Genomic DNA, 15,819 nt, shown 5'->3' with positions numbered 1-15,819 from the left:
ATGTCCTGAACATTGAGTGTCCTTTATGAGCTTCCTATACCTGTCTTCTCAACTCTATGTGACACTAAGCCAAAAAGTGTTCTGGCACAATAGTGCCTTAGGTGTCATTTGTTTGGTTTTATTGTTTGCTGTCTATTTTGGTTACTCTGGTACCATGAACTAATAATAATAAATACACAATTTCAGAAATAAGTTATGTTTTAAGCTGTACATTGTTCTGAACTACATGATGAACTCTTACACAGCCCACCTCCATCTTTCCAGGATATAGATCGTTCCAACTCCATCCAGAGTATCCACACTGTATATGCTACCCATCTACTAGTCACTGTGAGATGCCATCTGAGTATCAGATCAACTGTCACAGTGTCACAGGGCTTGTGTTAAAGTTGCTTTCCTTAGGAATGGTCTTAATAATGGACCTGAAGCTTAAGAATACCAATATTGTTCACACGTATATGCCAGAGAGTTGTTGTAAAATGCTTCCTGAAGTAAAAATATGGAAATTCTCTGCTTAATCGGGAAATAAAAAGTGAGTGTTGAGGTTGTTAATATCTACAGTAAGGTCAAATAGTTAAAAAAAAAAACATAGACTACAAATAGTTAGGTACCATACACAACCTCAGGCATCTGTGGAGGTGTTGGAATATATACTCCACAGACATAAGGAGGTTACTACATTTGAGTATCAATCTACATAGACCCTACCCCTATTCCTATCTATGCTAAGAAGAGAGATGTCTCATATTTTCCTAATGTGTCAATGTCATAAAAGGATTGCTATTTGGAATTGAGGTTAATGCCTCATGTGAACCTCACTGTGGGAAGATTAGGTAATAGTACAAAATAGGGATGAGGGTAAAAACTGGGGAGAAAAATCCTCTTTCATAAGTAAAATTATATAAGTAAAACTAATAAAGTTTTAGGTACATAGCTTGAGATAGCTTAAGATGTATAAGGGAAATAAAATACAGGCAGCTACATCTTCTTGCAGTCAAAGCAGTGTCCGAGCAACCTTCTGAAACGTATTTCTTTCATGGTAAAATGTATACATTCATTAAAATAAGACTAGACTATTCTAATGCAAAAATATAACATCATTCTGTAACATAGACATAATTTCTCTCTTGGGATGAAAGTGAACACTCCAGTCCAGTGTGGACAGCCCAACCCTAAAAAGTATAGTTAGGTAACATGTTCCTGGCAACAGTTCTTTTGCTGTACACCAAGAAAGTATCTCAGAGAATGGTTGGTAATCCTTGTCGTGACAGCTATTCAGTAAAACAGTGGAAGTGGCAGTCATAAATTTTGCTAGGCAAAAGAGAAGTGTAGTTAAGTTTTAAACTTTGCTGTTATTTTCATGACATTGATAGAAAAAGCATCCAAGAGCTGTAACTACATGTTCTTCAATCACATTTTAGCATCCTTATAACAAAAGGATTTGTATTGTATTTTATTTATGAGACAGGATGTTTCTATATAATATTGGCTGTCCTGTATGTGTGTGTGTGTGTGTGTGTATATATATATATATGTGTGTGTGTGTGTGTGTGTGTGTGTGTGTGTGTGTGTGTGTATACACACATATGTGTGTGTGTATGTATGTATATGTATATATATATGTATGGTTAAGATGTTTTGTCTACTTTTCTCTGAAGAGGATTTAGGAGCAAGAAATTTACTGTCCATCAAATGTAGGCTGAGTTTAGGTTTTGTGTTTCTGCTCCTGGGTGCCTTGTATATTTAAAAAATAAATACTATAGTGGTAGGCAAGAAGTTGGTAAGAAAGTTTCCTGTATTATTTATCACAAGGGCTCTGCCTCTGTTAAATCTATTCTGGCTCAGCCTGCAAGACATCTTAATTTAATTCTAGGCAAACATCTCTTATTTTCATTATACTTGACTCACATTTAGTAATTCTCAGAATTTTTTTTTTATTAAATGGTGTTGAGTTTGACATTCTGATTTAAAAGGGTGGGAGGAGAACAAATGCCCTTGTCTGCATTGCCTTTATTACTCATTGAAAATGATATGGCTTTTTATTTGACACTACCTTTGTTCTCTGTTTGTTCCAGCCACCGTTTTCCTGGAATTCTGGAAGAGACGCCGAGCGGTGATCGCTTATGACTGGGATCTGATTGACTGGGAAGAAGAGGAGGTCTGTGTCAGTCACTTACCTCAGAGTGTCACTTACCTGAGAGTATCTTATATCACGAGACATGTCTGTGTCACTTACGTCACAGAATCTCATATCACAGGCCATGCCTGCATCTCCTACTTCAGAGTATCATCTTACAGCATAGGCCACCAAAAACTACAGCCCTTGGGTTGTCACCCTGCACTGGATAAGAGAAGTCAGATTATCTAGAATGCATTTGCAATACCTGTCTTTGAAAGGAGTTTTGTAAATTGGGTAAGGAAGATGTAGGCGACATGCTGATAGCCCTAGCATCTGGGAAGTTGAGGCAGGAGGACCTCAAGTCAAGACCAGCCTGGGTTACATACTGAAGCTTTACCATGGGGAGGGGGAGGATGAGGAAGTCTGGTGTCATTTGGCAATACTCTGTGCTCAAGCAAGCTCCATTCTGACACACTAGTGAATTAACATTCCATGAATCACAAGATGTTCCTCTAATAGGTAGGACGACTCTTCCCTACCGTTCATTTTCTGTACTTTAGTAGAAGGCAGTTGTTTATCTACTAACAGTAAGCACATGAAACACCCTTCTTAGAGAATTACTATAGAAACTGTTCCTGTGAGCCAGGACCTACAGTAGCCCCCAGATATGCACAAGGTCAGAATTACATCAAGGGCTAAATGCTAAGGAGAAGCCATTCCAGGTAGCTTCGCTGGTGGTGTGGATACATGTGAAGTCAACTGTAGACCAAGTGCCAAAAAGGACAAGCTCGGTCCTTTGAAATCTATTTAGTTGGCCCTATTCCCAACCACTTTTGGACCCATTCCCCCTTCTAGGTCAATATATTATCTGCTTTCCTAACTTGTGCCCAATTCTGATTGTCATCTCTTGACCCATTTGTTCATACAAAACTTGGTTACCACATCTTTCCATTGGACCCTACTTATTCTGGGCCTCAACCATCTTTCCTTACCCTTATGTTCTCTTAGCTTTCCTAAGTCCCAAATCATAAGAACCTTGATAGGCCAGGGAATCACATAAACTAAAAAAATACAATCTTCTTACATCTACTATAGGCACTTTCTTTCCTAGAGAGATGTGTGTGTGTGTTTCATTATATTAACATGAGCCTTTTAGAGACATATATTATGAAAATGTTGGCCTCATGATTGGCTTGACAAGGGAGATCATTTTGACAGGTTTTCTTCTTATTCCCACAGAAATGCAGGGCTCATTTATTTTTTGGCTTGGGTGTGTGTGTGTGTGTGTGTGTGTGTGTGTGTGTGTGTGTGTGTGTGTGTTTGTGTGTGTATGTGTGTGTGGTTTGTTTGTTTTGTTGTTTTGTGTATATGTGTGAGTGTATGTGTTGTGTCTATTTAAGATGTACAATGAGGAATTTTCATACATGACATTAGAATCTTTCAGTAATTCTTATTATTCTGAAAGACATTCACTCTTACATTTCATAAACATTCTTCGAAGAATGGTTTTCTGGGTTTTCAGGCACTGTCTAGGCCAACAGGGAGTCCAGGGGTAGCAGCCCTTACATCTGTATCCTGAAAAACTGAGAGTTTCCCAAGGAAACAAGAGTCAGTATCTCCGTGTATCCTCAAATTACACTGCCTGGAATAGAGTAAAAGAAGCCAAGCATATTTGGACCTGTGTCTCCCTACAGAGCTGGCTAGTCTCAAGCTAGGATCGTTCTCCATTCTCCAGAATTCTCTTCTGTCTCCTTCACCTTCTGTCTTCATCAGAGCACTCTGTCCACATGGACTTAATCTCCAGCCTACCCAGCTTTGCTCATTTTCCATCCTTTTTCTAGTTCACTCGAGTAGAGCATGTTCTTAATTAACCAGAAGCACTCTGGTGTGTTCTCATGCTGGTTATCTTTTCCTAATCCCATAATTGCCTTTTAGTTGCCAGGTAGTCACCCTGGGATAAGGCTCAGCGAAACAAAACAAAAACCTCAGCTTGGCTTGAGATCGAAGGAGCCTATCCACCGCAGCATTTGGAAGGCGTTTAGACAATTAAGAATGCATTTCCTGTCTATTGGTTAATGGTGAACACCTCTCAAAAGGGTGAATTAAAATATAAATTCACCAGGGATTTTAGTTACCTAAACCTAGGCACACAAAAACTAAAACTAGGGCTGGAGAGATGGCTCAGGGGTGAAAAGCACTGCATGCTCTGCCAGAGGACTCAGGTTCGAGGTCCAGCACCAGTTCACAGCTGTCTGTAATTTGAGTTCCAGGGCATCCTACACCTTCACACAGACATACATGCAGGCAGAACAAAACACCAATGTACATAAAATAAAAATAAATAAATCATTCAACAAAACTATTTTAGGTGTAAAAAATAGAGCTAAGAATTTTTAAGATTTTAATTTTTTAATTTTCTAATGTTTAATTTTCTAATTTTTTTAAAGATTTACAAAGGTAAATCATAAAATAGATTTCGAGCATTGGTCTATTCAGAAGACTTCTTTGCTCAACTGTCCATGTCCTTCCCTGGTAATAGACATGACAATTTCTTAGCTGTTCTAAAACACTAGGTATAGGACAGATGGTCAGTTTGAAATATCACTGCTTCTTCGGGCAGAGTTTAGTATGGTAACCAAAAACTATAACAGTCAGTGTCAGCTACATCAATTTTGATGATAATGAGTATTGATCACCATATTAATGGTTATTCTTCAAGTGATCAATTTCCAAATGTTTAAGCCTGTGTCTCCAAGCCTACCTCATTGACTGGCTGATTGGTGTGGAAGCTATGGACTCCATTTTATGATGGGATAAGAAGAATCTTTCTTATTGTACATCTCCAGCACATAAGGATGTGTCTGCTTGTCTTTCAGGAAGAGATACGACCGCAGTTTGAAGCCAAGTATTCCAAGAAAGAGCGGATGAATCCCATTTCGGGAAAGCCAGAACCTTATCAAGCATTTACTGATAAATGCAGCAGACTTATCGTTTCTGCATCAGGAATATTCTTCATGGTTTGAAACTTTTTTAAAAAAATAATCTCTTTAGTTTTATAAGGTACAAACCCTTATGGTAGCAACAGTAATCATGCTGCCAGGTTACTTGCACAGTTATTAAAACACTTTCAAATAGTACACTATTTAATCCTTATCGCTGTGTTTGCTGGTCAGAAATGGTATTGCTATTGCCAGGTGACAGCAGCTAAGTTTCCAAAAGGTTAAGGGGTCGCCCAGGGTCTTCCCATAAGTCTACTCACCCCTCCCACCTTATCCCACTGTTTCTATTGAAAGGAACAAACACTTGAGACAGTATATTGGGCAAAGCTTCCACAAACTGAAGCAATCCACTCCTTGTAGCCAGTGAAGAGATACGGAGTTGAAAGGAGAAGCAGATAGTAGAGAGACTCGAGCCCACAGCCTTCTTTCGGCGCCACTTGTAAGCAACTGTGCCATGCTTTGCCTACTACGTACACTTTTATATTCACTAGTTTATCTCTCATGTAAGATCTAGATATATAGATTAGGTTTTCCTGTTCTGCAGACACAAACCCTGCAGATAGGCGATTGGGGCTGTAGTGAGGTCATATTATTGGCTTGTAGCATAGCCATGCTCTGTCCTTTGACACTAATCCACTGGGACACCCTAGTGTCAAATTTCTATCATGTATGACCTTCAGTGTAGACTTTGTCTACCTATCAATAGCTCTAGGATTAAAATATTTGTTTAACTCTTACTAGGTTATTATCAGTCTGACTGTTTAACTCTTACTAAGTTACTATCATTCTGACTTTAACTCTTACTAGGTTACTATCATTCTGACCAGTCTTAGCTGAGGCTCATACTGCAGGTTTTTTGTATAATTTACACCAGAAGTGAGCAGAAAGCCAAATTTATACAAAAGCAAACTGTAAGGAAAGGAATCTATAAATCAATAGAGATTACTGTGGGAACTGAACTTGAAATCCAGCTTTAAATAATTAAATGGGCCATGGTCTCTATTAGAGATCACCAAATAAAAGTTCAAAAACTGGAATATCAGATTCTATTATTTATAGAGCTATAGATGGAGGCCCTAAACTATTCCCAGGTACCATGAATCTTCAATAAGAGATGGTTTCAGTCTCTGTATGCATCTAATAGTAAAATATTACATGTCTGTTACGTAGTTAGTTTACTCAACAACACATGGCAGGAGTATATCGATACTGTCCAGCCTTCTGGGCTTTACTTTCTAATGGGGGGAAACTGACAGCAATGAATCAGATTGTGTGAAAGGATAAGTGGCGTCCTGAAAGAGTATGCACCTATTTAGTGCGCACGCCATACTCCAGCAACAACGTGAATGGGCTGGTGTTCAGAAAAGGTTCAGTTCTCAGTGGTTCTTGGGCTGAGAAGCAAAGAGGGATGGAGAAGTGTTCATTGGGCCATGTGTAGGTGTGTATGTGTGCACTCGTACACACATTGGGCAGAAGGTGGGTGCGTGGGTGTTATAGACAAAGGAAGTAATCTTGAAGACTGAGAATGCTTAACTCATTTGAAGCAAGAAGAGTTGTGGGTTGGCATGATGTCTCAGCAGATAAGGGTGCTTGTGACCAAGTTCAACAACCTGAGTCTGATACCTGGACCCCATATGGTGAAAGGAGAAAACTGACTTATAAGTTGTCCTCTGACCTGCATACATGTACCATGACATTCGTGCCCATGAGTGCATATGTGTGCTTGCAGGTACGTGCACGTGTGTATGCCTGTGCCCGCAAACACACGCTCGTGTGTGTGTGTGTGTGTGTGTGTGTGTGTGTGTGTACACCATTCTCTCTACTCACACACATACACACAAAAAAAATTAATGAATAAGAAAAAATAAATATTTTTCACAAGAAAGGAAGTGCCCAGTGTCCCCAGGGAGTAAAGAGAATGGTGCCTTGTGGGTCTGTAAGGAGTCTTGCAGAACACAAAATGTCCTTACTTACATGCAGGTATAATAAGAATAGGAAACAAACTGTTGTAATCAGAAGCATGACAAGACTTCTATAATTAATATGTGTTAGTCTTATCGCCCAATCATTCTGCTTTAAAGAAGTGTTACACCCTCCCATGGGCAGATCTTCAGTTTTCAAGTAGTATGGTTTTTTTTTTTTTTTTTAATTAGATCAGAAAACCCAGACAGAGAAAGTATTCTTCAGGATGAAAAGTGGGTTCTCGAGGGGACAGTCTGGAGGCAGTCACACCACCACTGGATTGTCTCATTTTATCAGAATGAAAATCTGCTTCCTGAAACCTGGCCTTACGGTCTCACTGGGTTTGTTCCATCTTCCTTCCAGATCTGCGTGGTGATCGCTGCCGTGTTCGGGATCGTCATTTACCGGGTGGTGACTGTGAGCACTTTCGCCGCCTTTAAGTGGGCATTAATCAGGAATAACTCTCAGGTTGCAACCACAGGGACTGCAGTATGCATCAACTTTTGTATCATTATGCTGCTGAACGTGGTAAGTGAGAGACAAGCCAAAGGGGGAAACTCCTGGGCTGCTGTGATGTTTTTCTTCTGTTTCTAAAGGGACTGTCAAGGCAGAGGGTCTGTGATAAAGCACCAGTAACCTGACACGTTGGTCTGGATATTTAAAAAACTTGATTCAAATCTAGGCTCTAGGACTCTCTGCACAAGGCAGAGACCTCCCGGGACCTTGTTTCCCTTGTTTAGTCCATAAGACAACACTGATTTTCCCACTGGTTAAATTTAAGAATACATTCAGAAAATCCAGCTCAGAAGCTGTAATGTACATGTAACCTATCAGTGTTGGCACCCATCCTTCTTCATTCAGAATAAGGGAGAGCAGACAGTATCCCAAAGCATCCTTTGAGATAGCCACATAAGGGAAAGGTCAGAGTGATAGACGCTGCTCTGGTGAGTTCAGATTTCTTGCCATCACATATGTCAAGGCTGATCTCTCCTCTGAATCTCAGATTTACATGTGAAACCATATACCAAGCAGTCTTCAATGCTTTTCTTATATTTGCTTATGTATTTATGTATGTGTGTCCACATGCATATACATGTAGAATACAGTATGCATGTGGATATCAGTGGACCACTTTGAAGAGTTGGTTATTTTCTTCCACCATTCGGGAACTAGGGATGTGTCTAAGGTCATTAGGCTTGGATATATGTGCCTTTACCTGCTAAGCTAACTTGCAAGGCCTTTCCTTCTCCATTCCTCTTTCAAATATATCTCCCCATCTTCCCTTAAGGATCAGTTCCTCCGGTGGCCTCCCTCTTAGCTGTTCACACTAAAATAAAGCTAGCATTGTCCTTCATATATCTATCTCTCATGACATCCACACGTACCTACACTAGGTATGGTGTTACCCATCTGTAGTTTTAGCGCTGATAAGGCTGAGACATGAGAGTCAAAGTTCAAAGGCAGAATGTAACCACTTTTCACACATCCCTGGAGCCAAGCCTCCAGCATCTCTTACCTGGGTTAGCTCTGTGGCTTTGTAACTAGTCACCTAGCCTCCGGGTCAGCTCACTTCAATCTTGGCTCAATGCTGAAACCACATGATACATACAGGTCAGCCATGTAGCTCCTCTGAAGGTTTATGGGTCCATGGCTTTCCTCTTGCCCAAAGTAAAAATTTGTGTGTTCCTATTTCCCCACTGTTAGCTCTCCCCAGAACACCCTCCCACCCTTCCCTTTCCTTCCCCAGAGTCTGCGTACTGCACCATCTCACCTTTTTGGGTCTTTGTTCATGTATTACTTCTCTAATAAAGGCTTCCCATCATTGCGTTTCAAACTGCACCTGTCCCTGCCCTCTGACGATCCCTTGCCGCCATGCCTGCTTTATTTTTCTCTCCGCTATTTTTTTCTCAGCCTCTGTTATACTCCTGACTTTATTTACTATCTTATTTTCTCCACAGTACGTAGGTCCATTAAGAGCATGGCTCTTTCTCTCTTCGGCTTATTTTTACTGGAGTTAAGCCCTCGTGTCGAGAGCAGCACATGACACATCGATGACACTCAGTAAATTATTGTCATTTGTACAACATAAAAATAATAGCCAACAAGGGTAGGGTTTGAGGTCAGATAGACATAAAAATACTGACCTTCAAGGTTTATAGTAAGAAATACTCGAGGTAATGTGTGTGCTGAGTAGTGTCAGGCATGAATTGGATGTCTAAGTAATTATTGTTCTGATCATGCTCATGTGAATGGTATCTTAAGTATGACTCCTCATGCTGAAATGATAACACCTTTAGAAATGGACTAGGACTTTTTAAAGACCAAGGAACAGAATTCTACTGTAAGCATGGGAATCATGAGGATCACTTAAGTTGTTGTGAACAAAACAGACCTAGAAGATGGTATTTATATGTATTTGTGTACACACACACATATATATATACGTATATATAATATGTATATGTGTATATGTATATATCTATAACAATAATAAAGAGAAACAGGCTTTCAACTTGACAATGGGATGCTTTGGAGGAGTTCAAGAAAGAGTATCGGGAAGGGCTGGATGGAGAAAAAGGAGAGGAGAAAATGGTATGATTCTGTTTCAATTAAAAACACATATTTTAAAAATGAAAAAGAAATCCAACCTAGTAAAGGGAGAACTCTAAAAAAAACCTAAGTTCTATAAACAATAAACCCAGTGTAATTCCCAAGAGAATTCAAACTACCCAATAATAAATAACTTTAACTATGATTACTAAGTACACTAGGAATCACTGAGCTAATGAAATACAGGCTATTCATTGCTCATAATTTTTTTTAATTTTCTAATAGCTTTTTTTCTTTTTTATTGGATATTTTATTTACATTTCAAATGTAATCCCCTTTCCCCATTTCCCCCCAACCTAGGAACCCCCTATCCCATCCCCCCTCCTCCTGCTTCTCTGAGGATATGCCCCCACCCACCCTCCCACTCCCACCTCCCCACCCACGATTTCCCCACACTGGGGCGTCCAGCCTTCACTGGACTAAGGAATTCCTCACCACCTATGCCTGACAGTGTCATCCTCCACTATGTTCATAGCAGCCTTATTTATAATAGCCAGAAGCTGGAAAGAACCCAGATGTCTTTCAACAAAGGAATGGATACAAAAAATGTGGTACATTTACAATGGAATATTACTCAGCTATTAAAAACAATGAATTCAAGAAATTCTTAGGTAAATGGATGGAACTAGAAAACATGTTTGGGGGCCAAAATGTCTCAGACCACTCTATCAGTGTTTGAACCCGCACTGCCAAAAGCCTTGGGGACTAAATTGTTAGAGCCTGCACTGCCCCAAGCAGACCCAGTCCAAGGGTTGAGGTTCAGCAAGAGAGAGAGTGAGGACAAACTTGAAGAATGGAGACCAGACAGAGTGTGATTCAATCCCATTTATTCTTCAGTCTCTCTTCTTCTCTCCAAGTCCCTAGTTCCAAGTCCCTAGTTCCTAGCACCTAATCCTAGTTCCAGTTGCTAGTCACTTTCCTAGTTCCAAGTTCTTTCTCCAAGTGCTAAGTGCCTAATACCTAATGCCTAATAATTCTTCGTCTGAGTTCTCTAATTCAAGTATCTGATGTCTAATTCCAAGTTCTTCCTCCAAGTGCCAAGTACCTAATAATTTCTTCTGTCTGCCTCTTGCCTTTTATATGTTTCACTTTAAGTCATGCCCTTAATTCACGCCCTCAGGTCTTATCTCTAAATCACACCTTTAAGTCTCAAATACCGAAGGGAAGATCCTGGGTATCTAAAACAAGATGTTATTAGAGTGCTCAGCTGTTGTAGGCTATTGTAAACAAGTCTCTTGTCAGGGTATATGGCTCAAGATGGCTGCAAGGATGATATCCACCTTCTGTCGGCTCCCCACATCATCCTGAGTGAGGTAACCCAATCAGAAAAGAACACACATGATATTCACTCACTGATAATTGGATATTAGCCAAAAGCTTGCAATATCCAAGATTCAACTCACAGACCACGGGAAGCTCATGAACAAGGAAGACCAAAGTGTGTGTGCTTTGGCCCTTCTTAGAAGGAGTAACAAAATACTCATGGGAGCAAATATAGAGACAAAGCATGGGACAGAAACTGAAGGAGGGGCTGTCCAGAGACTGATCCACCTGGGTATCCATCCCTTGTGCAGTCATAATTTTAAAATCATAGGGATTTCCTATTTTAGAAAATGATGTTTCAAAATCAGAAATGTTTTTTTAAAACCAGCAATTGCTAGTTGTTTTGATTGATGACTTCATGGGCACTTCATCACATGGAGACTGAAAATAGATTGTTTAGCACTCCTTGCTGCCCTGTGCCCTCCAGTTCAGAAGGAGGGTGATTCATAGTAACTTAACCAAACATCAGAGCTTTGAAAGTTCCTGGGTCTATGTGGGATACAATGAATGCATGCTTACTGTAGTCTTAACCAATGTCATCTTCATTTTAATGCTTATCAAACACTTTAATTTGGTTGGGGATACAGCTCAGTTATTTGAGTGTTTACCTAGCATTCACAAAGTGATCCACTCCCTAGAACTGCATACTCTGGATGCAATGGCACCAAGCTGTAAGCCCAGCACTTGAGAGCCAGGGGCAGGATCAGGAGTTTAAGACCAGGCTCAACTACATAATGAGTTTAAAGCCAGCCTGGGCTACACAGTGTCCTGTCTCAAAGAATAATTATTATTATTATCATTTTGGTCTAAAGATGTAACACAGTAGTGCAGTGTATATTGGACTTGCATGGAGCCCTGGGGTCTATCTCCACCACTAATGATAATAAAAAAGTATCTTATCTATACACTTCCTTAAGAGATAAAGGACTGTGCACATTGGAGTTCTAAGTACATTGTAATTGCCCCTGTGTACGGAGCAGGGGCCATTGTCAGAGCAATACTTCATGCAGCTGGAAAACAGGATCTATTTCGGAAGACAGCCGAGAAAAGATGAAGTAACCTAATGTAAAAAAAGAAAAGAAAAGAAAAAAAGAGGGTATATGGATTGAGCAAAATATCTAATTGCTGACATTACAAAACACCCACTGTGTGGTGAGAGATAAGCCATAGAATGTCCACACACTTAAGCTAAGGTGAGTTAGCCAGAGGATTCTCTTTCAGGATATATATATATTGCAATGTGAACACTTGTGGTGTTCTGATTTCCTGGCCACTTACAAACTAAAATATCATAAGGTTACTAAGTAAAAAACAGTGGTGAGAAGAAGCAAGGACCAGCTATAGCAAGAGGAGGGAAGGAGGGAGGGAGGGAGGGAGGGAGGGAGGGAGGGAGGGGGGAGGGAGGGAGGGAGGGAGGGAGGAAGAAAAAGAGGGAGGGAGAGGAGAGAGAGAGAAAGAGAGGGAAGGAGAGAGAGAGAGAGAGAGAGAGAGAGAGAGAGAGAGAGAGAGAGAGAGAGAGAGAGAGAGAGAGAGAACATAAGAACTCATCCAGGACTCTTTTGCTCAGTGGCCAATTGCCCTTCCCTCCTCAGCCCTCTCTCCTTCCAGTACCACATTTCCACTCCTGTTGTTTGCCCCGAGGCTTTGTGAGATCCATTATGAGAGTAGCCAAGTGTGTAATGTAGTTTGAAACCGATTTCATCAGAATATAAAGACATAATAATTTAAGTCCTTTGGAAGCAATCACAGCATGATGGATGGCCAACTAATGGCTGGAACACTGCCTTGCACAGCCAAGAGCATTGCAAAACTAAATTCTATATCGACTGCTGAAAATACTCAATTTAAGATACTTTTTGTGATCCACCAATATAGTTATTTTTTTAACAGCTATCTAAATTGGTTTAGACTGCTCAAATTTTTGGCCAGTATGGGTTTTCAGAATGAAAAAAATCAATATTTAGATGTTAATTATTAACAGCTTTTTATTAAATCCTTGAGGGATAGATTGGTTTTTATAGAATTTGAATCTTTGTGTTATTTTAAATAACATATTCTGTTTCTGACTTTTTGCTGAATTTGTCTAGTCTTAACTAAAGAAGAAAGTTTATATGTGATGCTTATTTTCAACATCTTGTGATGTGTGTTTTACTTTTGTGTAGTATGTGTTTAAAAATAGAATGCGTGTTGTTTTACTAAATTCTCTGAATCTAACACTCTGATGCCTCTGGATGACTAATTAACTGTGATTACTGATTTGCATTTTATTCAGAGTCTTGAAGAATAGTTTCACAAAAACAAAAACAGAACAAGACAAAAAAAAAAAAAAAAAAAAAACAGAATGGTGGTGACACACACCTTTAATCCCAGCACTCAGGAGGCAGGGGCTGGCAGATCTCAGAGTTTGAAGCCAGCCTAGTCTACAGAGGGAGTTCCAGGATAGCTAGGGTTACACAGAGAAACCCTGTCTTGAAAACCCACATAGATAGATAGATAGATAGATAGATAGATAGATAGATAGATAGATAGATAGATAGATAGATAGATGATTGAAGATAGAGAATAGATAGATAGATAGATGATAGATAGATAGATAGATAGATAGATAGATAGATGATTGAAGATAGAGAATAGGTAGATAGATAGATGATAGATAGATAGATAGATAGATAGATAGATAGATAGATGATTGAAGATAGAGAATAGGTAGATAGATAGATAGATAGATAGATAGATAGATAGATAGATAGATAGACAGACAGACAGATTGACAGAGACAGACAGACAGACAGACAGACAGACAGACAAACAGAAAAAATAATAATTTCAAAAAAAGTGAAGGGGACAGGCATGGCATTTTTCTCTCTATCACACTGTTTCAACTCTGTTCTACTTCTCTAGTGACCAAATATCTTCTTAAAACCATACTTGCACACAAAGTAGACCAGCAAGATAGGAGAGTAAAGGTTATGATAATCCTTTTTATTTATCCATCTGTGAATCAGATATTTCACCATGCTATAAAAAGCAGAAAACACAATGTTAATACAAAAATATAATGAATCCTAAAATATTAGTTAAATTAGAGCAAATTCACAAGCATTGATCAGACTGATATGTTCAATTAGAAGTATTTATAACTATCTTATTTTGGAAATAACCTTAAAATCTGAAACCATTGTATAAGTTACAGATATTAGCAACCATAATTTACAGTATCTGCCTGAAAAATTGAAAAATAAAGTTATAAAATAGCTAAAGAAAAATAAAACCTATGGATAATTACTTTACATGCAGTGGATTAAGATCTCCAATTAAAAGACAGAGTGTCAAAATAAATAACATAATGACCCATCTATATGTTCCCTATAAAATATGATATTAGATATTTCATCCAAATGGGATCCAAAAAAAGCAGAACTAGTCTTGTCCATATTAAATAAAGTGGACATTAGACTACAAGTAATAAAATGATAAGGAATTCCATTATATAATGATAAAGGATTAAATCAAACAGGGGAAAATAATTTGTTTCAGCACATTTGGAAACTAATTTTTTCCCGATGACCATCAGAATAAACCATCTGTGTTTTTATTACCTCGCTGGCCCAGTAAGAAATCAGCCATTTTACACAAACTGCTCATCAAAAGGTCCCTTACTTACCAATGAGCCCCTCTCTGTAGATGTGCCTTTTCCTGATTTATAGCCAAAGTCTCTTGCTTTTCTCTCTTTCCCTCCTTCCCTTCTTCCCTCCTTCCTTCCTTCCCCCAACCTCTATGTCTGTGTGTGTGTCTGTGTGTGTGTGTGTGTGTACTCATTGATGCCATAGACCCTTCTCTTATCTCTGTATACTTTATTTTCCAAGAAGTTAATATGTATCATGTCTTTATGTCACTGTTATTTTTTTAACGGCCAGTTTTTCCAGTGTTCATACCCAGGTGACTGACATAATCACAAGCTCTAGAGGCCTTTGAGAGAAGTGTTTCAAATTTGAACAAGGGTGTATTATGTGAAAGAGATAAAGAATAAACTGAGAACCAAAATTATACTTTTCAGGAAGGCGTTTTACCAAATTTAATAATCATTGACAATTACGTAATTAAGTAATTTTCATGATAACATGCTTCATAACACTAAAATAAGCTTTACTACAGCACCCATTATAATCTCTTGTTTACAGGGATTTTGTTTTTATGGTCAAAAAATATGACTAATCTACAACACATAATTTCTTGCTGTAACTATACAAATCTCTTTTGACATTGGACTCCATGAGTCTGGAGTTTCTATACCAAATGTTAACCTTATGGCTTTAGTAATTATATCTTTGTATAGAAAAACTAGTTGCCTTACCAGAGCAAGTAGCCATAGCTGACTGTTTGGAGTCATGCAATCTAAGTGTTTGGCTTGTCTCTTCAGTAAGCAAGAATCCTGGGGAAGACAACTCAGAAATTAGGAAAGGCATGAAGATCAATAAATAGGTCCAAGCCTATCTCACCTATATGTAAGGGCACAGTGGTCTGAAGGAGAGGTTGAGGCAACATGTTCAAGACTGATACCTTCCCAAAGAGAATGCTGCCATCCTGCCTAGGGAATTTTAAACAATATGTTTTAAGTGCTCCAATCTATATAATCTTAGTTTTCATATTATTCAGTCTATTAATCTTTTACTTTCATTTTTCATATTTCTTTTTAGAGAAACTAGTATTTTATTCTCTCACTCTGTATCCTCTGGAAAATATGATAGCTATATTTTCCTGAACTACTACTACTACTACAATGACACACACACAGACACACACACA

General features: G+C 38.9%; 1 protein-coding gene across 5 annotated transcripts in view; it reads left to right on the top strand.

Moving 5' to 3' along the window:
* The window catches only part of Ano4 (anoctamin 4), a 367,952-nt gene that overhangs the window by 322,872 nt on the left and 29,261 nt on the right, over positions 1 to 15,819 (top strand). For all 5 annotated transcript variants that reach the window (XM_076919930.1, XM_076919933.1, XM_076919932.1 and 2 more), the window contains 3 exons: positions 2,076 to 2,158; positions 4,996 to 5,136; positions 7,444 to 7,608. In XM_076919930.1, coding sequence (XP_076776045.1) covers positions 2,076 to 2,158; positions 4,996 to 5,136; positions 7,444 to 7,608 — 389 coding nt within the window. The remainder of the gene's footprint in view (positions 1 to 2,075; positions 2,159 to 4,995; positions 5,137 to 7,443; positions 7,609 to 15,819) is intronic.

The sequence above is a fragment of the Arvicanthis niloticus genome, chromosome 22, assembly GCF_011762505.2.
Source record: "Arvicanthis niloticus isolate mArvNil1 chromosome 22, mArvNil1.pat.X, whole genome shotgun sequence".
NCBI lineage: Eukaryota > Metazoa > Chordata > Mammalia > Rodentia > Muridae > Arvicanthis > Arvicanthis niloticus.
This window is presented reverse-complemented; position numbering and strand designations above follow the sequence as displayed.